Consider the following 22,400-nt stretch of genomic DNA (forward strand, 5'->3'; position numbering starts at 1 on the left):
ATTAGTCTGTGGCCAATAGAAGGCTGGGGACAGCGTCTTACTTAACTTGCCTTTTCAGCACTTAGCTCAATGCCCTGACCACAGAAGGCACTTACTCTTCAGGTTTCTTAAATTTATTCAGTTTTCACCTAAATTCACACTCTAAAAAAATTTTTTTCTGATTATGAACTAATTCATGCAGAACAGTACAGAAACAAAAATATTACTCCCACAAGCCCAACCACCAGGAAAAAACCACATATATATAATCATCTCAGTATTTTTATATATCTAAATATGGATCAAAGGATACAAAATAAATTCACTTTCAGAGGACAAATGTGCAGCCTGTGAGCCCCTCATGGCATCTGTACGATGCGACTGCATCCTACGGCCTCCATCACAGGAGACTGCAGAAGGCGGCTTTATGCCTGGGGTATGTTCTTACAGTTTATTCATGATCTTCCCTCGGACTGCATTCTTTCCATCTCATAGATGGTGGGAAAGTTGAAGCCCAAAACGGTTAGCTGATTTCCCACCTTACAAATTCATAAATTACGAGTCACAGGACAGCTGAGAAAACTCAAATCCAAGTCTACGTTCTCAGTTTTCCCAACTATTTCCCCTCCTTGACTATCAGCACACTGAGGGTGTGTTTACCCTTATCCCACTTAGCAGATCCCAATTTAAAATTTTGCTTGAAAGCAGAGACCATGATCTGATACAAACCCTGAGGGCTGACATGACCACAGCAAAAAGCCCGCAGAGCACAACCTTATCATAAAGCGTTTCCCTTATACCCGGTGCGTCCATGTTTACAAATTCATCTCATCTTCACAACAACCCCAGGAGGTAGGCACTACTACTACCCCATTTTACAAATGGGAAAACTGAGGCAGGATTGAGTAAAGCTCTTCTAAGGTGACAGTCAGGATTCGAACCCAGGGAGCCTAGCTCCAAGCTTGTTTCCTGCACCACTTAACTGCAGACAAGTCACACACGGTGCAATTCAGGTGAGAGCACTTCGCGACTGGAGCCCTCACTTATTCCTATCACCCTTGATGCATTCGTGCTCCCTCTCCAAAAAGATCATGAACCCCTTTTAAAAAAGAACTGTGTACGAAAGGATCTGTCTCCTTTACCAAATGGAATGCAGAAGAGTGACATATCTTAGAATTCTACAGTTCACATCTTCCCCTTTAAATAAATACAGTTTTAGCTTTAAATCCAACTATTTCCAAGTGCTGGCTTCTCAAACCCATGACGTTCTGCTGTAATAATAATACTTCAAGGTATATAATAAAATCGAGCACTTTAAAAAGGCAACGCTAGGGCTGTCCTGCTTTGTTTCTTACTGTAAGACAATATGGAAGCCATCTCCACTGCTTAGATAGTGAAATTAAATGCAAGTAATTAGTATAAAAAGACCCAATTATATATAATCAACAAAAATTTATGGCAATTTCAAAGCAGTTACTGCTTTTGCAAGGAGCTACATTTTGTCATCTGATCTTTATGCAAAATTTAACAGAAGGGCTTCCACCAACAGAGAAGCTCAAACGGAAGGCAAGCTCCAGCAAGCAGTTGATTTTCCCACTAGAATCTCATATACTTTGTTGCCCACAATTGAGAAATATCTCCAGTTAAGTCAGAACATGGCCATTTAAAGTAAAATAACTGTTGGCTGCCCCCCAAAGTACCAAGTTTTTTTTTAATTGATGCATCTGCCATCCGACTTGATAAACCTAGATAAAAAATCCAAGCCTGCTGTTATTGTGTGTCCGTTGATAATTAGAAAGCAGATTGGTCATTTGTTTTTTAGCCTGGAGGCAACCCAAGGCTCAGAAGAGAAGCAAGTTTCTTTTTATGCTCTCAAAGAAAAAAATATAATAGTATATTTGTTTGTATATTTTCCAAAAAAAAAAAATCTTTCAAAAAACCTATCTATAATCTATAAAATGGGGTGGGATGGGGTGGGGGACCCACTCAAGTTTCACTGCCCTCACAGACTCCTTGGAAGAATGACAAACTGCAAAGCATTAAAACAAGCAAGATGTGAAAAAGGTTTTTTGATTTTTTTCCCAAAGCTTTTAAATGCAAGCTATTATTGCATATCCCCAGCTGGAGATTAGACATGACTGTCAGGCGGGCTGTGACACCCAGATGGTGATTTCACCGGTCCCTTCTTCAACAGCCTTTGCTTCACGGACAGAATGGTCACACTGCTCACACGTGGAAGCGTGTCAGTGTCTCCTCGGCTGCTCACACGTGGAAGCGTGTCGGCGTCCCCTCGGCTGGTTGAAGTAACTTTCCTAACCTTGAAACCTGGTAAATGAGGGGAACGGGATTCCAACCCAAGTCTGTCTCACAGCCAAAGCTGTGCCCTCGGCCTCCTCACTTGAACCCGAAACGCAGACGAGGAGCAGGCCCGTGCTCCCAGGTGGGCAGGACTCTGCAAACCTCGAGTCTCTCGTTTCGACTTTGAAAAGTCCTATAAACATTCCAGTCTATAATATTTAACATAAAAACGTTTTAAACTGCTAACCAATGAGCCAACCGGTGTACACAGGTGCCACCTGCTCGGAGCTGGAAGCACCGTGGTGCCTGATGTCGTCTCAGTAACCCCCGGCGAGGCTCCACGAAGAAGACTGAGTGCGGCTCTGCTCCCTGGCTTCCTGGGACTGTGTGACCAGGGCAAGTCATTTGTCGGCTCACATTTCTTTAGACAAAGCGGTAAATCCTACCCTTCATGGAGTTTTTATCAAGATACATAAGAACACAGGCAGTAAAATGACTGTTAAATGGGGGGCGGGGGGGAACACTTACAAAAACTGAGGTGTGGATAGAAAATTTCTTCCTCCCAAGTCCATCGGGTATCTGAACATTAGGAAGAAATAAAGATGTCCGACCAGATTTCCAATCAGCTCATTGATTACCCTGCAAGCAGAGAGCCACACTGGTTTAAAGACATTCGAGCAGTAAAGTGAGGCACAGCAAGTTTTAACTAACAGCTCAGGAACGAGATCCCTCACAGCAGCCCAGTTCTGGTTCCCGGGAGGCTGTGACAGCTCTACAAAGGGCCCTTTTGTAGTCTGAGTGGCAAATGCATTCTGAGGGAGAAGGGAAACCAGATCTGCTGGACCAATGGGGTCCGTGCTCCTCGAGGCCAGCTGGCCCTCTGACATCTCTTTCAAGCCCAGCCCATCCTCAAAATATTGTTTTTGCTACTTTCTGCCTTAAGAGTTGGGGAGGCTGCAAACTTTTGAATGCTTCCAGTCATGAATCCTGTATCTGTAAAGCACGGGCAAACAATGAAGGTAGCGAGAGAGAAGCATGGGAGTCAGCAAAGCAGGAACAGTGAACGCCTGCTCCCCGCTCCTGGAGCCGCTGAGCACTCTCTCTCCCCTCTGCTATCCTTGAGTGTCAGACATCACAGAGACCACTTCAGAAGCTGACCTTCACCTTGTAATCCGAAAATAAGCACTGACCTTCTTCAGTTTTCCCACGCTTACATACAGGCCACGTCAAGGTCTTATAGATCCATTCTTACTGTTACATATCCTTCCCTGTCCTCACCTGCAACGTGATTCCTGTCAGGGACGAGTCAACTTGTGCAGCTGCTCCCAGACTCTGCCCCTCTGGGTGGCAGGGTAGCCTTACCAAGCTCATGCTATGCTCTAAACAGAGTCTCTTTGCATGATTCATTCATTTCTCCCTATCAATTGCAGTAGAAGTTAGGACCACAAAGAGCAAATATGTCGGACGTACTAAGAACTAATACTATTAAAATCTATTAAGACTTTAAAAATATTTTGTAGTAAAGAAATGGGAGTTCTTACAATGGCTGCATGTTGACATTTTCCCCCTAAAATTCTGATTGGACACATTAAAGGTTTTCTCAAGTCTTAAGTTCTAATTCCAGACTAGAAATTTGACCCTGTTTGACCAAAACTTCTGTACTGCTTCCCATCTGAGCATCTGCGTTTCCACGACTGGTGAGCAGTTTCCAAGGCATTCTGAAAATGCCTTAGAAATAAAAAACACAGTAACATTATGCATAGTTCTTAGAGGAGTCAGCTCAGAGACAAATTAGATCTATGTTTGCTCAATCTGGACAGTGAATCCAGAAATAAATATTTATTCAAAAACACATATATGGAAGCATATTGTAACAAGGAGCTAACAAAGAAAAAAAAAACAATCATTCAATGATAAATGTGCTTAATGCCCTGCAATCTAATCAATTACATCGAAATGAAATTATTTAGTAAGTGTAAGATTCCAGTGCATCGATGTTGAGATTCTTTAAAGTTTCATAAAGATTAGAGAAGGAAAATAAAGAACGGAAATCGTCCAAGGATGAGCTTCATTGAATAAATCTAATATTACTTACGAGCCTCCGATGATATAGTTGAATCCAAGAATAACCCAAGGTAAATAACAGGCCTAAGAAAGAACAGACACAAACATGAGTAACCACACCTGAAAAGGATACACCTGCTGGGGGGCTGAGTGGGTAGGGATGAACTGACAAGTGCTTTATAGAAATCCTTTGGAAAGTCACTGCAAAAATTTCTCAGATCCACCCAGCATCATTCCTATTGCACTTAAAACTTCCTATCTAAAATCATACGTATTCCTGTATTTAGTAACGGGAAAGACAGAGTGCTTGGCCCATAGTCTTCGGATATACGCACGCCCTGTGGAGTTAATATTAAAAAATAGTTTCAGAAAGTAGATGACTGTCCTACAAACGCTGATGAAAACACGGTGCATAAGAGAATCACATTAAGGCTCCAGCTAGCAAACTGTTACCCGTAAACTGAAAACACCTCATCTTTTCATGTTCTCTTTTTATGTATTTCACAAAATTACCTGAATTTTTATCTCTTTACACATTGATATCTTGAGCTAATACACTCCCAAGTAAGCAGCTCTCCAGATGAAGTCAACATCTGAGCCCCTTACCAAATTCAAAACATCATACCAAGAGCTAAGGGAGCTGCAAAGAACTTGACAAACTAGTAAAGAAAGGGTTATACATAAATAACTTGAAGGCAGAATGCGGTAAGTACTATAGGAGAAACACAAAATATATGGCGGAAGCCCAATGACAAGACTAAGTCCAGGCGAGTGACAGGAAACACGTTCAGTCCTGACTCAAACTAAGAATGGGTGGGATTTATATGAGGAAGAAAATACAAAAGATGTTACAGGTGGAAAATGGGGAGGAGAAGGCACAAAAGGGAAGAGTTTGGGGGCAAAAAATAATGTTTTATCTAAAATGTAAAATACGTAACAGAGAGTGGTAAGAACAGATTTTAAAAGGGACAGTTCCACATCTTTCCTTCCCTCCCCTACCACACACACACACACACACACACACCACACACGCACGCACACGCACACACACGCACGCACGCGCAATCACTCAGGGACACATGCCTGCCGGGCCTGAGGTATGGAGGGAGGGAGAAGTGAGGACGCTGGGCTGGCTGAAGAAAGGCAGGGGGCCTGGGGGAGGGAGACGGGGCTTGCCTAAGGTATACTGCTTTGCAGTGACCTCTTCTGGACGAGTCAGAAAGTACACCTCTGGGCTGGAGAGGAATTTCTGCAAAGACAAATGAAAAGGAAATTTTCCCAACTAGGTTAAAGTACCTTAAATCGTGTTCCAAACCAAAATGATACAATCATGTCTCTGTTCAGCTGGGCCCAGACATAAAGCACCGACATGATCAGGGGGATCATCAGCAACTGCAGGAGAAGGTGACAGGTGAAGACAAGGCTCCGGAGGCCTTAAGTCAGAGGCAGTGTGAATCTATCTTTTCTTTTTTTACCTCTCCCCACCAAACGAATTCTCACATGACTATTCGAAAAGCAAAAAGAAATTCAGCTCATCAGAATTATAAGTTGATCCTTTTAATTAATCATATAATGTATGTTATGATATCCCAGGATAAAATACAACAAAATTTTTAGATGGATTCAGAAATATCAGGGTTACTTGAAAAAAGTAGTCATAAAGCTTTATTTCCTGTACCGTCTCAATTTTTTAAAAATGTAAATATAAATCCACATACATGCATGTGGGATTACCATCACTCACAATGTCCAAACATGATAAAGACGCAAGAAACGAGTATGAAAAGTAATGGCTTAGCTAACTCGTATCAGATCTTCAAAATAAAACAGCTATAATTCTATAATTTCAACATACCACATAATTAACTGCAGTTAATGCCATTTAAACTGTCAAAGGCCATTAGAAGTAAATTTGAAACATATAAAAGAGCAAATGGAGAGTTTCAACTTACCTGCATGTCCATTGCTAAACCAGTAATCTTGGTTTGTAAAGTTAAAGATCAGATAGAAACAAAGCATCGTGCATCCAGTAAAAGTTCATTTCCTTCCAATGTTCTGAGGGAACACACCTTTCTATAGTTCAGGCTGCTTAAAACATCCTAGAACACAAAGGTATCTAATAATCTTCATTATAAATAGCCTATTAGACTGTACAATGACAAGGAAATGGGAGAAATTAACTGCTTTGGCATATTAACAGTATCGTCACCTTGCGCCCTCTCTGCCTTGCTCTGTCACTGCATTTTAGTGCCTCTCCTTCCATTAGAAAACGGAGATGCCTGTGCCCTCTGAAACGAATCGTGGTTATACTGATATTCAGGGCTCCGTGGCATGGCTGAAGCCCAAAACAGTTTTTCTTCCCTTAAAGGAGGATAAAGGGCATCCCAAGTGCCTCATGTTCTGGCTCTTGGCCAAGTGTCGATGGAAGTTAAGTCCCAAAGAGAGCTCGAGCTCACCCACTCAGCATTGAACTTGAGCCATCGGATCCCTTCAGCCGCTCTCACCATCTGTAAAGGTCCACAGCTGGAAGGCTGCTGACAACTGGGTTGACACACAGCAGACACATGCTGTGTCCTTTCCCAGAGCCAGGTACCTAAAGAGGGACTGAATTCCTACTTAGGACCCCAAGGCAAGAACAGCGAGGACGCCAGAAAAGGATGCTGGTTGTAAATTAATTTTCTAATCAGGACCACAGATTTCAAAAGCTGTCTTATGTCCCAAAACCTCTTTGTGCTTCAGTCAACGAGCTGTCACACATGAGAACACAGAGAACTGGGAACGAGAAGAGGGATCAGTAATAAAGCTCAGCCAAATGTGGGAAAATCTCCCAGAGGCGATGGCAGAAGAATGCATCACTCATGGGCTATACGATTTACTATAGCTTTTAAAAAGAACTTTAATTATTCTTACTAACTGTAGTAAACAAAGATGCAAACACTGTGATTTAAAGTATTGTACAGAATACTGTCTGTTTTCCCAAACTTGAAAAAAAAAAAACTGGTTTATTTCTGGCCCAAAATAACAGACTGAAGGATACCACGATGCAAATCCAGTTAAAGAGGAGCATGAATAAATAGTCTGCTGGCCTCCCATCAAAAGCTCCTAGAAACAAAAATAAGCCAAATGTCATGGTTCAGAACTTCAGAACAAAATAAGTCACTTCTTCGTAGAGAAATACTTCAAAAATTATAAGCGAAGCCAAAATGAGAATATTTTTAAAGCACTTCTCTCAAATAAGAGTACATTTTTTAAAAATATCCAAAACCATGTCTCAATAAAGCCCCAAACTAAAGTCACCTAGTAAGTCCGACCTGCGTTCTCCCAACTGAATTCCAATAAGTAACCTGCTCTGATGACCACGGGCTAAAAGACACCCGAAGAGAGGACAGGCAACTACGCAGCTACTGAGACGCCACCCCCTGACGTCCCTCCAGCCTGCCGGCCTTGCCTTCACTGCTCTCATCGTAAATGATGACACATTTGTGATGACTTGGTTAATCCCTTCTCCCTCCACTAGCCCATAAGCTCTGATTGTGGGGGGAGGGGGGCGGCGTACAGGGGAATAGAGGGACAGTCAAAGTCTTCCACAGCCTCTGACTCTAAATCCTCATACTACACCAGCCAGGTAGGATGGAAAGACCTATCCCCGCTCCCCACCTTTTACAGATGAGGAAACAGGTACGTGAGCACAGTCACATGGCTTGTTAGGAGCTTAGTGAAATCGAATTACTAATTTAGTGCTCTTGTCACTAAACCGTATCCAGGCTCTGTCTTATTACTGGGCAGAAAAATCAACACAGGCCCAGCTCTCCCTTCTAAGGGTGATTCCTCATGCCTCTGGTTGGTAGTCTAGAATCTAGATGCAGAGCAAAGACACAAATGACTGTAAGGTCACTTCTAGCTCAAGCGGTCACCTTCCCTCCCCTCCACACCCCATCATGCTTCTATGATATATAGTCATTCTTTAAAAATCCTAACAAGTGTCAGAAAGGCAGAAAAAAAACATCTAAAAGAAAATGGATTTCCAGCTAAAGTCTCTCCTTGTTTCCCTTTATTTCTCCCTTGGTACCTCAAAGGCACACTTTAGCCACAGTGCTAAGGATGCTTCATGGTAGAGGATTGCTGTGATGAATCAGAGCTGAAATTCTAACATGTTTCTGAATTTTAATAATACTGTTGTATCTTTTGATGTGGTTTTGGCTTTGTGATTTCTAAGCATTCTTTCAACTGAATATTTAAAATACTATAATCACATAAACTATAGTACTTTATTATTTGGCAGGCTTCCAACTGAGAATTTACAAATTAACTGGTCTCAGATTGCAGGCATCCTGTTCAAATCAGAACCCTTACAAATAAGCCAAAGCTTCTATATACTTAATTGAGCCGGGCAGGAAAACATGCAGGTGGCAAATATTCTGTCAAAATGTTATCTTGAGGCTGTTTGGTGAAGAGCAGACCGAGAATCAGTAATCCCGAGTTCTGGTCCTAGCTGTGTTGCCTCACATAGCTTTGCGACCTTTGGGGCAGGTCATCACTTCTTGTCTGTGAAATCTTATTTAAATGGAAAGATCTCAAAAGTTCCTCTCTATGGGAATGTTCATAGCAGCAATATTTATAACAGCCAAAAAGTGAAAAGAAGTCAAATGTCCGTCAACAGATGAAAAGAAAAAACAAAAGGTGGTAATTCCATACAATGGAATCTTATTTGGCAATAAAAAGGAATAAGTAATAACAATATATGCTACACGGAAGAACTTTTAAAACACTATGCTAAATGAGAGAAGCTGGTCATAAATGACCACATATTATATGATTCCATTTATAAGAAATGTCTAGAACAGGTCAATTAAAGAGGCAGAAAATGGTCGTCTGAGGCCTGGGAGGAAGGACAGGGGTGAACAGGAATGGGGAGGGTTTCTTTCTGCAGTGATGAAATATTCTAACAGTGATTGTAATGACTGCACAACTCTATGACTATCCACTGAATTGTACACTTAAAATGGGGGGAATTACACAGTATATGAATTATGCATCAAGAAAACTTTTAAAAAATGCCTCTCGGCTCTAGAATTTCAAAATGCTCTGTGATTGGACGGTGGGAGAGGGGGCAACCTCTAGGACTAAAGCAAATGAAAAAGAGCCATGCCTAATAATCCTACAGCTTTATCGTGTTACTGTGGTATTACTAATTAGTTCTATTACCTGACTAGGTAGTAGGGATAGGTAGCTGGGTTCAAGGACCTTAAGTAACCAAGGGAAGACGATTTTCAGAAAAAAAGTGGTCATAGAATTATTGTAATTTAGGTTTAATAACAGTATTATGATCATTTTTAAGTCCTTGTATTTCAGAGGTAAATATTAAAATATTTATAGATGAAATGCTATTGTGTCTGGCATTTTACTTCAAATCATCAGGGGCGGAGGGGCAGACATGCATATAGATAGAATAAGGCTGGCTATGAGATAACTGTTAAAGGTGGGTAATGGTTAAAAAGGGGGTTCATACTGGTACATGTTACGATGTGGAGGAACCTCGAAAACATTATGCTAAGTGAAAGAAGCCAGTCACAGAGGACTGATAAAATGTCCCATATAGGTAAATCCGTACACCCAGAAAACAGAAAATTAGTTGCCAGGGCCCGGGAGAAGGGGAGAAGGGAGATAGAGAGTGACTGCTTTGGGCTTTTTGTGGGGTGATGAAAATGTCTGGAATTAGATAGTGGTGATGGCTGTACAACACTGCAAATACACTAAAGAGCCCTGAGTTGTACATTTTAAATAGTTAAAAGAGCAAGTTTTATGTTACGTGAATTTTATCTCAATAAAAAGAAAAAATGTCTACTTTTATCTTTGAAAATTTTCCGTAATAAAAACTTTCAAAACTGGTTATGGATCATCCACACTTAATCTAGAGTTTACTATTGACATATTTTTAAAAAGCATTACTCCAACAACTGAATCCTCAATCAAATTGTATCAGGGCAAGTCAGTAACATTCAGGTCCAACTGGGATGAGGGAGAATGCAAATCATATGCAAATCACACGTGCTGGTGGATTTAAGGCTCAAACCGCTGATGGAGTGGCGGTGAGAGTCCTGCGTCTGTTTCTCCTCAGCCAAGTTCACTTCTCTGAATCTCCCGTGCTTTCTCACTAAGGGAGCGGGCAAGGGCCCTTCCAGGGGTAATACAAGTCTAGGCCTGACGCTTTGTATTAATTTGATTTCTTTCTTTCTTTTTAAAAAGCTCTTATAGCAAATGCCAATTTAAGGAAAAATTATATTTGACACGTAAATACCCATCTTTCTATTCCCCTGCAGTTATAAGATTAATTCACAATGCTCACACTGACAGATTTAAGGGTGGTTCCGAATTCTCTATCCTGAGCCATTGGCCAGCAGGTTTATAAGGTCTCTGAAGTCAGCCAGCCTTTTCGAAATCACTATATTCACATTTTGACACAGCAGTTATCAATTTATGGCTTCTCGGTGTAAGCAACTCAGAAGAGCATGTAAGGTAGTATAGAAAATAAATAACAATCAGTAAGAAACCTTATAAGAAAAGATTTTTATTAAAAAGCTTATCCATAACATAATAGATGTAGTCATATCTGATAAACTGATATTCTAAGCCCCAGCTATATATTTTTAAATTGTTTCAATGACAGAGAATGAGCCTAGGCTTTTAATTGCATAATGCAGTGTTTTTCAACCCCAATCTAGGAGATATACATACTTCAACGTAATTGTGCACTGAAGGACAAGGACTGCTATGTGACAGAAATGAGGGAGATGTCAAATTAAATGACAAGCACACAGCTCAGCCACTAAGGACATGGGCAAAATGTGTAAACCTCAGTTTTATTTTTTTTCCACATATTAAACGGAGACACTGCTACTTACACCTCATGATGACATTGTGAGGATTAAAAACTGAATATTCTAAGTGCCTAGTACGGTCCTGGCACAGCTACAACTTACTGAGCACTTCCTGTCATTATGTCATTTCTTTTATTTGCTAAATGCCCTTAAAATTCCTCCAACAAGTAAACATGGAAATTAAACAGAAACAATACTTAAAACTATGGATAACATACCTGTTTCAAGTCGTGTAGAATACTGATATAAGAAATATAAATTGACCAAATAAAGAAATCCAGTTCCTGGACCCACGGGGAAATAAAAGGTGGCAGTGATTGGCCTCCAAATCTGTCAGGATCAAAATAAACACAGCTGTTAGTTTCTCTAAGCCCGGGTAAATTTTTTTTCTTTTAACTAAACAAAATTAACTCTTGTAAAACGTTCTCTTCAATGAGGAGACCTACTAAAGGGACACCGCCAATATCATTCTAGAAAACAAGTGAAGAAAAGCTCGTATCAGTTACAATCACATCAATTTACAAATCAGTTGAATAAAATGACGTCACAAAATAAGCAATAAATATAAATATTTCTAAACAAATTGAAAAAAATCAATACTATAGCAGAATATGGCTAGTCTTTTTGGGGATCAGGCATACAGTAAAGCCTGTCAAAAATGAGACTCAATTTCTAACAATGCGGTAATATCTTTATTTAGGAAAATAATAATACTAGAATGACAAACCAAAAAATACTAGGATGTCAAAAAATGTCATATTCAAAAGGTAAAAGTAAAATAGGAATCTTTTATCCAAATCATTGCGTTATTTAGGCAACATGGACACATGACTACAATATTAACCCTCTCACCCCAAGAAAAAATTACAGAAAGTTCTACAGTTAAAAGTTAGCCTCTCTCCTGATCTTCCCTTTCTAGCAACATCAGATCCGTTTCTCATATTTCTTTCAGGAAATAATAGTATGTGTTATTATCATCCTTTTTCATCCTACCTTACAGTGCACTATTCTATACCTTGTTTCATTCCCTTGAAAAAATATTTTTATTGCCCTCATAGTACCCCTTTTACATGAATAGCTAAACTTCATTTAAACTGTTACAATGCCACGATGAATATTCTTGAATATCCTCATTATACCTATACATATAATATAAATTCCTGTGAGTCAATCTGCTAGATCAGACACTTGCATTGAATTCTGGTAAATTTTGCCAAATGCCTACAAAAACGTTTAACCCTTATACTTCCTCCGAAGATGTAGATTAATGTGTCTTCTCTCTACGCTCTCATCATTTGATGTATTTTATATTCATCAATCATGTTTTTAAAACTTTAGCATTTCTTTTATTTTTTCTGCTAGATTTGCATTTCTTTATATATTGTGAAAATTTCCCTTTCTCACTGTTGCAAATATCTTCTGGTCTGTCATTAGACTGATGATTTTATGGTATTTTTGCCACAGTTTGACATGTAAAAGTTTAATCTAATGTAGGCAAATGTAGCCCTCATGTACCATGCTTACAGGATACTTCTCCACTAAAAAGTACTCTCTGTTTTACTGCAGCACATTCATGGGTCACCTAAAGAGTGAGGAAGAAATCCAACTTATTTTTCTAGATGGTCATTCAGTTTTCCCAACCCTATTTACAAAGTAACCATCTTTTCTTCATTGACTTTATCACATACTTATTCTCTTTTCTATTAAGGTCTACTTTTAGACTATGCTGTTTGGAAATTAAACTCCTATTACCCATACCAAGCTATTTTAATTTCTAGTTTTATAATATGTTTTCGTATCTGGTAAAGTTATAGAATTAAATAATCCTCCTATCATTTTTCTTTCACATTTGTCACAATTTCCTTGGCTAGTCTCAATATTTTATTTTTCTAAATGAACTAGAACCAGCACCTTGGTATCAATGTGATACTGATACAATTCTCAGCCAGGAAGAAGTATTTCATAGCATTTAGTTTTTCATAGAGCTATTGCTTTCTATCTCTTCTTATACTCACCAACCAAAACTGAATTATCTTATTGTTTCTAACATTTGAAAACTGAGCTGCTCGGGCTTTCCAAGTATAGAACTCTATCTGTAAAAAAATGTCATATCCTATTCTATTCTCATCTAATTCACTGGAAAACCCCTCCAGAACAATGTTAAATCATAATGGTCGAAGTAGATGGTCTTCTCAGACTTTCTGAAGTGCTGGCATAATGCTGGCTTTTGGCTTGAGAGTTATGTGCCTTATTGTACAAGCACAAAAGACATGGTCACTGCACCGAGTCCTCAGTAGTCGGGAGGCTGTCCAAAGAAGCAAGAGGGGACCCAACGGAGTGGAAGTTTGGGCTTGGAAAATGAGTACAAAGTCCCAAAGGATTCTGAGAGTGCAATAAATGAACAGTGCAGCTAACACCTGGGTGTGGCTGGAATGGAGGACATGAGCTGTGGGGCCTGGCCGGACACAGAGCTGGCCAGTTACATTCTCCAAGTAGCACAGGTATGTGACCCTCGGAGCACTTTACGTACTAAAATGTGACCTGCCAAGAACTGTGTATTAAACCAGTAAAACAAAACTGATTAAAATTCATTTTGGTTTACTCGCAATTTCATCACAGAAATTGCGAGTAAAAGAGCACTGGCAATAATTTGAGACCCAGACTGAAGTCTCGGCTTACAAATGCTCACTTCTGTGCCTCAACTGCTGTTTATAAAAGGGGAATGATACGCTAAAACTTGTCCTACTTCGGATAATGGTTTTAAAACAATAGTGTGCTATTCTGTTCATTTACATACACTGACTCAGGAGGTCGATTTCAAAGATGAGGAAATTGGATGAGAAAAGGTTAAGTAATAGCTAGTAAGTGGCAGACCTAGAAATTTGTCTCAGAAGGCCTGACTCCAGAGTTGATGATACTGAACCCCTATTTTCACAGTGACTCTTACAAGTGACATCATTATTATGAGGTATAATTACAATTAGTAAAAATTTTCAGTACTACTTATACTTATCATGCTTATACAATCCTGATTCTTCCTGCTTATGAAAAGCACTGGGATAAAGACCAGAAGCAAGCAAGCCTGGCCTTAAGTAGCCAGGGGGCCTGGGAAAATCAGGCCTTTGAGGTTGTGTCTTCATCTACTCAATGCCATTTGTCTGATGACTCTCGCCTTCCTTGTCTCACGGGTTTTATAAAAGTCTGGAATTAAGAAAGTGGATTAAAAAGGTGCTTTCTAAAAAAAAATGTTTACGTGTGGGTGTATGACTATTAATATAATCTTTTAGGAGAGGCACACTGGCCCGAGTTTTACAAATGCACACTTTAAACGACCCCCATGTTCCTGTAAGTTACTCAAGGCCTGATTTTAGAAAAGAAACCTTGGGTTTCTTCTGATTACATTTTTCACTAACACTGACAACATGACACTATTTTTAGCCACTGTGTGCACCTGTTCTTTGGAAATCGGTGTCTGTCAAAATACCTCTCTTCTCTTCCTCATTCATTAAGCCTACCCTTGAGTTATACTTGCTTTCATTGATCTAAGAGTCTTATGATTTTTGTATTATTTTAAAAATATAATTTGAAAACACCAGGAGAAAGTTGTCTCTTCAGAAGGACCTAATGTTATATATTATTTCTGAAATCCCCATGGAAGACACCCAACTAAATCCCCTTTTTTCTAACCAATATGTAAATACGATAAGGAAAAGGCTTTATTTTCAGGTCTAGGAGTGGTGGACGCATGTTTTCAACCCTGGAAAGCCTTTGTGGATCCCTTAAGAGACAGCCAAGTGTAGCACCCAGAGCCCAGAACCTGCAGACGGGACTGCACGGCTCACATGCCAGAAGATTCAAAGGGAGCATCTCATTTCAACCCAACGGCAATCCCAAAGCCAGAACCATAGCCGCCCCAGCTTTTTCGGGAGGAAAGCTGGTTCCTCATTAGAGTTTAGGCACCCCACCCCACCAGAGTTCTTCACTTAACAAGGGCAAGAAGCCCACATGTTCACTGGCATACAATACCTTCCAAAAAAATGGTCTTTACTTATTAGTCCAACAACTTCTATTGAGATGTTTTAGTTCAGCCATCCTTGAACTAAAATCTCCCAAAAATCTGCTACTAAAATCATCACAAATGCCATCCAGAGTCTACAATGGTTTTTGTTTTTGTTTTTTTTAACTATCAAAAACAATAAGGGTTGGTTGATTTGGAGTTAAAGTCTACACGGATCACCAAGCAACTAAGAAAGAAGTGCAACCATGTGCCAGATGCTGATGTTAGCAAACTGTGGCTTTTTTATTGGCGGGGGGGAGGGGGAAGAGGATGGGAGCACTAAGTAGGCAAGAAAAACTAATAAAAGGCACTCAGTCTCAACTGAGGACTTTTAAAGAGCTATTAGAAGCCATTAATTCTACTCCTAGGTATATACTCAACAAAAATGCACATCTATGTTCACCAAGACGTGTACCAGAATGTTCTCAGCAGCATTGTTCATTCTAGCCAAAGGTAGAAACTACCCAAAAGGCCTATTACCAGTAGAATGGGTAAATAAACAGCAGTCTATTCACACAACGGAACAATATGAGGATGAGCGACCCACAACCCCGCACAACAATATGGGTGACTCTCACACATACTGTTAGAGAGGCTAGATACTGCAGCACACACAGATGTTGAATTATGTTACATGCCTGAAACTTCTATGTCATAAACCTCAATAAAATAAAGAAGCAAATAAATTTTAAAAATAACGGGGGGAAAAAGGAAGTAGGGATAGATTTCAAATCCCGAGGAGGGAAATAGAACAAGGGAGTTTGCTACCATTCCTTTTGCCAAACACTGTACTGGCATCATAGTCCACGTACTGCAAGAAAATAAATAAGAGGTTCAAATCTTTGTGTTCACTTTAAGAACACGCATGAAACTGCCCAGGCCATCAAGGGTATGCATATCTGAAAAGCCACCAAGTAGCTGAAGGATGTCACTTTACAGAAGCGATGTGTGCCATTCTGTCGTTACAATGGTGAGGTGGTAGGTGTGCCCAGGCCAAACAATGGAGCCAGTCACAGGGTCGGTAGCCTAAAAAGAGTGCTGAATTCTTGCTACACATGCTTCAACATGCAGAGTAATGTGAACTGAAGGGTTTAGGTGCAGATTCTCTGGTCACTGAGCACATCCTGGTGCACAAGGCTTCCAAGATGCAGCACAGAACGCACAGAGCTTATGGGCAGGTGACCCCTACCTAAGCTGCCCCTGCCACGCTGAGATGACCCTCACTGAAAAAGAGCAGATTGTTCCTAAGCCAGAAGAGGAGGTTGCACAGAAGAAAAAGGTATCTCAGAAGAAACTGAAGAAACAAAAACTTACGGCCCAGGAGTAAATTCAGCATCAAAGAAACGCTAATAAAAGTTAAAAAAAAAAAAAAAAAAAGATAGTAGTTACCATTGGCGGGGGAGTGATAAGAAGTAGTAGGAACATTCTGGAGTGCTGGTAATGTTCTATTTCTTGATCTAGGTGTTAGTTATATACATTTATTTGGTTTTTGAAAATTAAAAAAAAGAAAATTCAACAAGCTATAAAAATGTAACACATACACTTTCCTGCTTGTATACTGTAACTCAATAAAAAGTTAGAAAATAAACTTGGTTTATGGTCCAATGGGCAACCTTATCTACAGACCACAGCAGAGCTATCTAATGTAGACAGGACTGCTAAGGACAAATTTTAAGCGTACTACCTAACCAAACACTTACCACTAAAGTTCTAAGCCAAACTTTGAGGCTACTTCTCTGCTCAGCTTGCAGACCCCATCCATCCCCCCCCCCGGTTGTGCGTGTACATGTCTCTCTTCCCCAGTACACTTAAATCAATCTGCTAGGGTTGCTGTCACAGGTTAAATGTGGTAACACAAGCAAAAACTCGGCAAATATAAGCACCAGGCCCAATCCCAGGTTTGGTTGGTGACATTTCTTATTATTCTTGAAACAAATTAGAGAAATTGAGAGTTCTTATCTTCCCATCTCAAGTCAGGATGCTTTTAAAGGGACAAAAAAAAAAAAAATAGGATCATAATCCAGCAGTTATATTTCAATTTCAATTACAAATTAAAATTGGAATCTTCCTCACCACAGAAAGAAGGCAGTAATGACAGAAATTATTATTAGCTAATAAATAAATGGTAATATTTTTCATAGGTTATTTACCAAACTATATCCTGGGAACTTTACATTTTTAATGTATTTTATATAATAGAGGCATGAAGCAGATAACATATTTCCTCAATCTGAAGATACTCATTTTTGTGTTTCTGAAATTAGGGTGTGTCTTACTATCGATATATTCATTTTATAATTCATATGTGCTTTCTACTTCCTCCCCCTCCAAAAAGTTGTATTAAATCGATGGAGCATCTTATATTCAATGGACTTAGAACAGAGTGAACTCTTAGAACAGAATCGATGCAGTATTAAATTATCCCCATTTTCAGGGACTGTTTTAGGTAATGTTCTGTTTCTTGATGTGCTGGTTATAAACACGTATTCAGTAATTAAGAAATTGAGGCTCAGAGAGGATAAGTAACTTATCTAAGAGCATACAACTAGTAAGAGGCTGAGCTAGGCCTGCAGACCACAACTCCCCTTGAAATCCCATGGTCTTCTTGCTCTGACAGAAAAAGAAAAAAAAATTTGCTATGACTAACTGGGAAGAAGTCACCCTCAAAAATGTGTTGTTAGACACTTAAGTATTGTGTTTTAGTAGATATTATGCAAAGAGTTAAACGAGAGCTCAGAAATGCAACTCACCGAAATAGAAACTGAAACGGCGGTCGTCTATAAACTGGGGTAGCATTTATCTCGGGGTGACTGTGGGAGCTGAATGAGATAACATATGGAGAGGTACAATCCAGATGTAAGGAGATGGTGTTATTTTTCCAAAGAAATTAAGTACTGCTGTGGAGGAAGCCCTGGGACACATAATCTCAGAAACCACTAGAGCAGCAGCAGATTGTCACCTGTCTTCTAGTTAATCAGGAACCAGTATGAAGACATTTCATCATGGTGCACTATTGACTGATGAGTGTTAAGTGTGAGGGACCAAAAACTGTGGTTAACAGTCGTGTGAGTCTTAACACACACCTATGCGGTTCCACCCATCCAAACTAAGGAAATGATATTTTAAACTTGGGAGTTCGAAACCAATAAACTACTCAGAGAAAACTTATAGATAAGGAGGAAAAGTAATGTTTTAGAATCCACAATTCTAAATTAATCATCTTTTTTTTTTTTAAGCTGTTAAAGATCCAGCTTCCAAGGAAAGGATGAGCCTTTAGCAGAAAGCACACCACACAGGCTGTTTGTCCTCACACATCAGCTTCTCAGATCAAGTTTTTCCTTCAACTGCTTCGTTTGCAAATAAGTTCCTCTAGGTGGATCTGAAAGCTAAATTTGTCCAGAATGAGTAGGAGTCACAGTGGCAGAAAGAAGGTATAAATATTGGTCCTTTCACACCTGGGCAGTGCACCCTCCTGCCTCCTGCCAGCAGCTTCTCCCAGTTTCAGGATAACAAGCCCCCAAGAAGCAATGCAAGGAAGATGGGAAAATCATGGAAGAAGTTGTGACATGAATGATGACTCTTTCTAATCAGTTCACCTCTTTTAACAGTATACATCTCTGGTCTATTAGAAAGGCTTTCTTATTTTACTAATCTGACTAGACAAGTGAACATAATATTGCCAAGATGATCAAAGAGTCAGTTTTGACCAGCTTTCTCACAAATCAATTTATAACCACAGCACCTTACGCATGCACATCACCCAACATGCCGCCAGGCACAAAGTGCAGACATTTACTCAGTCGATAAATATTAACCAAAGCAAATAAGTAGAAAACAGTATGCAATTCTGGCAACAGGCCCAAATCATATTCTAATATCCACCTACCTAACTTCTCCACTTGGATGCCTAAAAAGCATCTCTGGACTCAACATGGCCAAAACATAATTCTTTACCCATATTCTCCCCAGCCCCCAAACCTCACCTCCCTAAATATTTCCAAGGTCAGTACAGGGCTCCACCACCTACCGTGAAAACCGTGACATCTTTAAGTGCTGCTTCCTTCACCCATTCGCCCTTCATAGCCATTCAGCCGCAATCTTGCCCACTCCAGCTCTCAAACCTACCCACTTCTATTTTCACAGCCATCCGTGTCCAAAACACCATCTCTCACTTCTTAACTTCGTTCCTCATACCCAAACTCACATACCAAGTCCATCGCACAGAGCAGTCAAGGCAATCTTGTCTTTCATTCAAAGGCTCCAAAGCCTTCCCGGTGTCTTAAAAATAAAGCTCAAACCATGAAGCCCTATCCGATCTAGTCCAGTCTACCTTTCCAGCCTTGCTTTATTGTGCTCACTCCTGGCTATCTCTCTGTCTTCATCTCCAACCCTCATCCCTACAGCTGGCTCTGTCCTGGCTTCTTCCTTGTCTTTCAAGTGCCTGCCTCTAAACTTACTATTCCTTCTTCCTGGAAGATTGTGCCCAGAGCCAGATCTACCCATCATTCAGATTTCAGTTCAGGAGATGTTCTTTGAGGCTTTTCTGGAGCACTCTACCGAATGACACCCCCTTAAGTCACTTTCTATCACATGCCTCTCTCTTATTTTCTTCACAGAAATTGGGACTTTTTCTGTCTTATGCACTGTTGTACCTCCAGTGCCCAGCATTAGCAAGTGCCAATTTTTCCCATGCACTCACCTGCTATGTGCCAGGCACTATTCTAGGTAACAAAGACAGTGGTAAATAAGAAAAGATTTGGCTGTCATGGAGCTTTATTTTCTGAAGGGAAGTGGACTAACAAATATCAAGGAGTGATGTATAACAAAAAATATTAAGGGTAAGGGAGACAGAGTAAAGGAGGGGTACTATCTTATGCAGGGCAATCAGATAAGACCTTGCCAATAAGATGGTATTTAGGCAGACTTGAGGGAGGTAATAAGCCACGGTTATCTCCCTCAAGCAGAGAAACAGGTGCAAACAGCCCCGAGGAGAGATGGAGTTAGCTGAAGGGACAGCAAGCATTCCATTGTGGAGCCTAACGTGCAAGACAGAGAGAAGCAGGAGATGAGGTCAGAGATGAAGCAGGGGGCCTTGTAAGCCACTGAGAGGACTTGAATTTTACTCATCGAGTTGAGAAGGCATTGGAAGGTTCTGGGCAGAGGACTGACAGAACTTGATTTATGTTTTTAAAGGATCACTCCAGCTGTCTAGAGAAAAGATTGAAAGGAACAGGCTGGAATGATAATTGCTTGCAATGGAGAATGAAAAGGGACTATATTCTGGATATGTGTCTAAAGTTAATAGAATTTGCTGACAGATTACGGGATATTAGAGAAAGAGAAGGATGACTCCATGACTGTTACCTTGAGCTCCTATTACAACAGAGTTTCTATTTACTTCTAGGGCAAAGAGGAAAAGCATATTTAGTTAGGGACATGTTAAGTTTCAGGTGCCTATGAGTCTCCCAAGTGGTAATTTCAAATAGATGGCTAAACGTAGAAGTCTGGAAATAAAGAGATATGTCTGGACTAAACATGCATATATTTGCTCTTGAGCATCTTCGGTTTATAGAAAGTATTTAAAGCCATGAAGCTAGATGAGATTGCCTACATCTAAGGAGAGTGAAGAAGTCCTACAACTGACCCCTGGGGCACGCTGCAACATCTAAAGGTCAGGAAGATGAGGAACCAGCAAAGGAGTCTAAGAAATAGCCAGTGAAGACGGGGCAGCGAGAGTATTATCCACAGGCCAAGTAATGTGTTGACGTAATGTCAGTTCTTAATGTCTGCCCTGCCACTGATTAAAGACTTAAATCTCAGAATCCAGTGACTAAAGACAACCTCCAGGAAACTAATATTCTCTTGCCAGAAATGTTACTCTGGTCTGTTTCCTTCGTGCTTCAAAAAATAACAAGGCTTTCCATTTCTGGAGCAATTAACTCTTTACTCATTGCTTCTTGCATTCAGCCACTATATGCCACATAATAAGTCAGGGCCTGGGTAAGTGCAGATAAATAAACTGACTCTTTGCTCTCTGACCTCAAATCACTCCTATGGGGGTGCTGCGGAGGGCGGGGGGGACTCCATTAACGTAAAAGGAACTCAGCTGGCTGTTGAGTAAGTTGACAGCCACACGCCACCCACGTGGCACAGAAAAGTCGGAAGACAGCTAGCTAGCTGCTCCAAGTAAAGCCAGGCTGTTGGTCACCGCCGTCGACTATCACCGACTTCCCTCCCCACTGCCTCCTTCTCTGAGTACAGAGCACGGGAGCGTAATCTTAGCAAAGGGACGAAATCAGTCCCTTCCCAGCGGGTCAAACCCACGTCTCCATGCCTCCAGCTCTCCAGACCCTAGCTCCAGATCCCTTTGCCGCCACCCCGCCCCTCGAGCACAGGATCCGGCCCTAAATCGCTGGAGCCCTCGCACTACAAATCCCACGAGGCACCGCGCATCGGCAACCCGCGGGTCTTCGCTCCGCCGCCGGGGACTAGCCTGGGACCTGTAGTCTCCACTCCCCCAGTCGCCGGTCAGTACCTGGAAGCGATAGAGGAAGGCTTCGGGCCAGAGGAAGAAGTAGGCCGGGCTGATAAGACCGAGTTTGCCGACCAAGGGCACCGCGACGGTGGCGGCGAACCAGTAGCGCGTGATGGCCGGGATGCTCCTGAACCAGTCCCCGATGTCCGACATCTTCGCCTCTTAGGTGCCCAGGATGTGCGCCGCCGCCTGACTCCCCGTCCCGGGCCCCTCACGACTCGGACGGCTCCGCTAGTGGAAGGTGTCGTCGAGGCGGAAGCCGCCCAAGTCGTGGTGCAGAAGGCGGAGATCGGCGGACGTGGCGCCACCGAATTCGGACCAGCGAGAGAGCGTTCCGAGTCGAAACTTCCCCTTCCGGCGGCCGCGAACGACGTTGACCAGAAGTCCCGCCGCTTAAAGGGCGAGTACCGTCTTTACCACTGGGCGGAAGCTCCGCGGCCCGGGGGCGGGGCGCTGAGGGGCGGGGCCAGGCGGGATGGCGACACGACTGGTGGAGAACAGTGGTTGCCAGGAGCAACGGCTAATAATCCAGCCAATGGCGAGACTGAACGCTCTCCACCTGTTTCACGCCGGAAAGATAATTTTGGTA

At 41.2% G+C, this 22,400-nt stretch overlaps 1 protein-coding gene and 1 long non-coding RNA gene across 3 annotated transcripts in view; one reads left to right on the top strand and one right to left on the bottom strand.

The window, feature by feature from the left end:
- DERL1 (derlin 1) overlaps nt 1-22,197 on the bottom strand; it is a 61,295-nt gene extending 39,098 nt beyond the window's left edge. Inside the window, exons 1-7 of one of the 2 annotated variants that reach the window (XM_011360769.2) lie at nt 21,812-22,197; nt 11,438-11,549; nt 7,379-7,443; nt 6,294-6,320; nt 5,638-5,733; nt 4,373-4,425; nt 2,806-2,916 (exon numbers count right to left, since the gene is read on the bottom strand). In XM_011360769.2, coding sequence (XP_011359071.1) covers nt 2,806-2,916; nt 4,373-4,425; nt 5,638-5,733; nt 6,294-6,320; nt 7,379-7,443; nt 11,438-11,549; nt 21,812-21,964 — 617 coding nt within the window. In that variant the 5' untranslated portion in view covers nt 21,965-22,197. The remainder of the gene's footprint in view (nt 1-2,805; nt 2,917-4,372; nt 4,426-5,637; nt 5,734-6,293; nt 6,321-7,378; nt 7,444-11,437; nt 11,550-21,811) is intronic. The other variant, XM_011360768.2, reaches the window with a different exon arrangement.
- The window catches only part of LOC111740184, an 885-nt gene continuing 471 nt past the window's right edge, over nt 21,987-22,400 (top strand). The window contains exon 1 of the long non-coding RNA XR_002780479.1: nt 21,987-22,052. This is a non-coding gene — a long non-coding RNA (uncharacterized LOC111740184). The remainder of the gene's footprint in view (nt 22,053-22,400) is intronic.

This window comes from Pteropus vampyrus, unplaced genomic scaffold (assembly GCF_000151845.1).
Source record: "Pteropus vampyrus isolate Shadow unplaced genomic scaffold, Pvam_2.0 Scaffold59, whole genome shotgun sequence".
In the NCBI taxonomy this organism is placed as follows: Eukaryota; Metazoa; Chordata; class Mammalia; order Chiroptera; family Pteropodidae; genus Pteropus; species Pteropus vampyrus.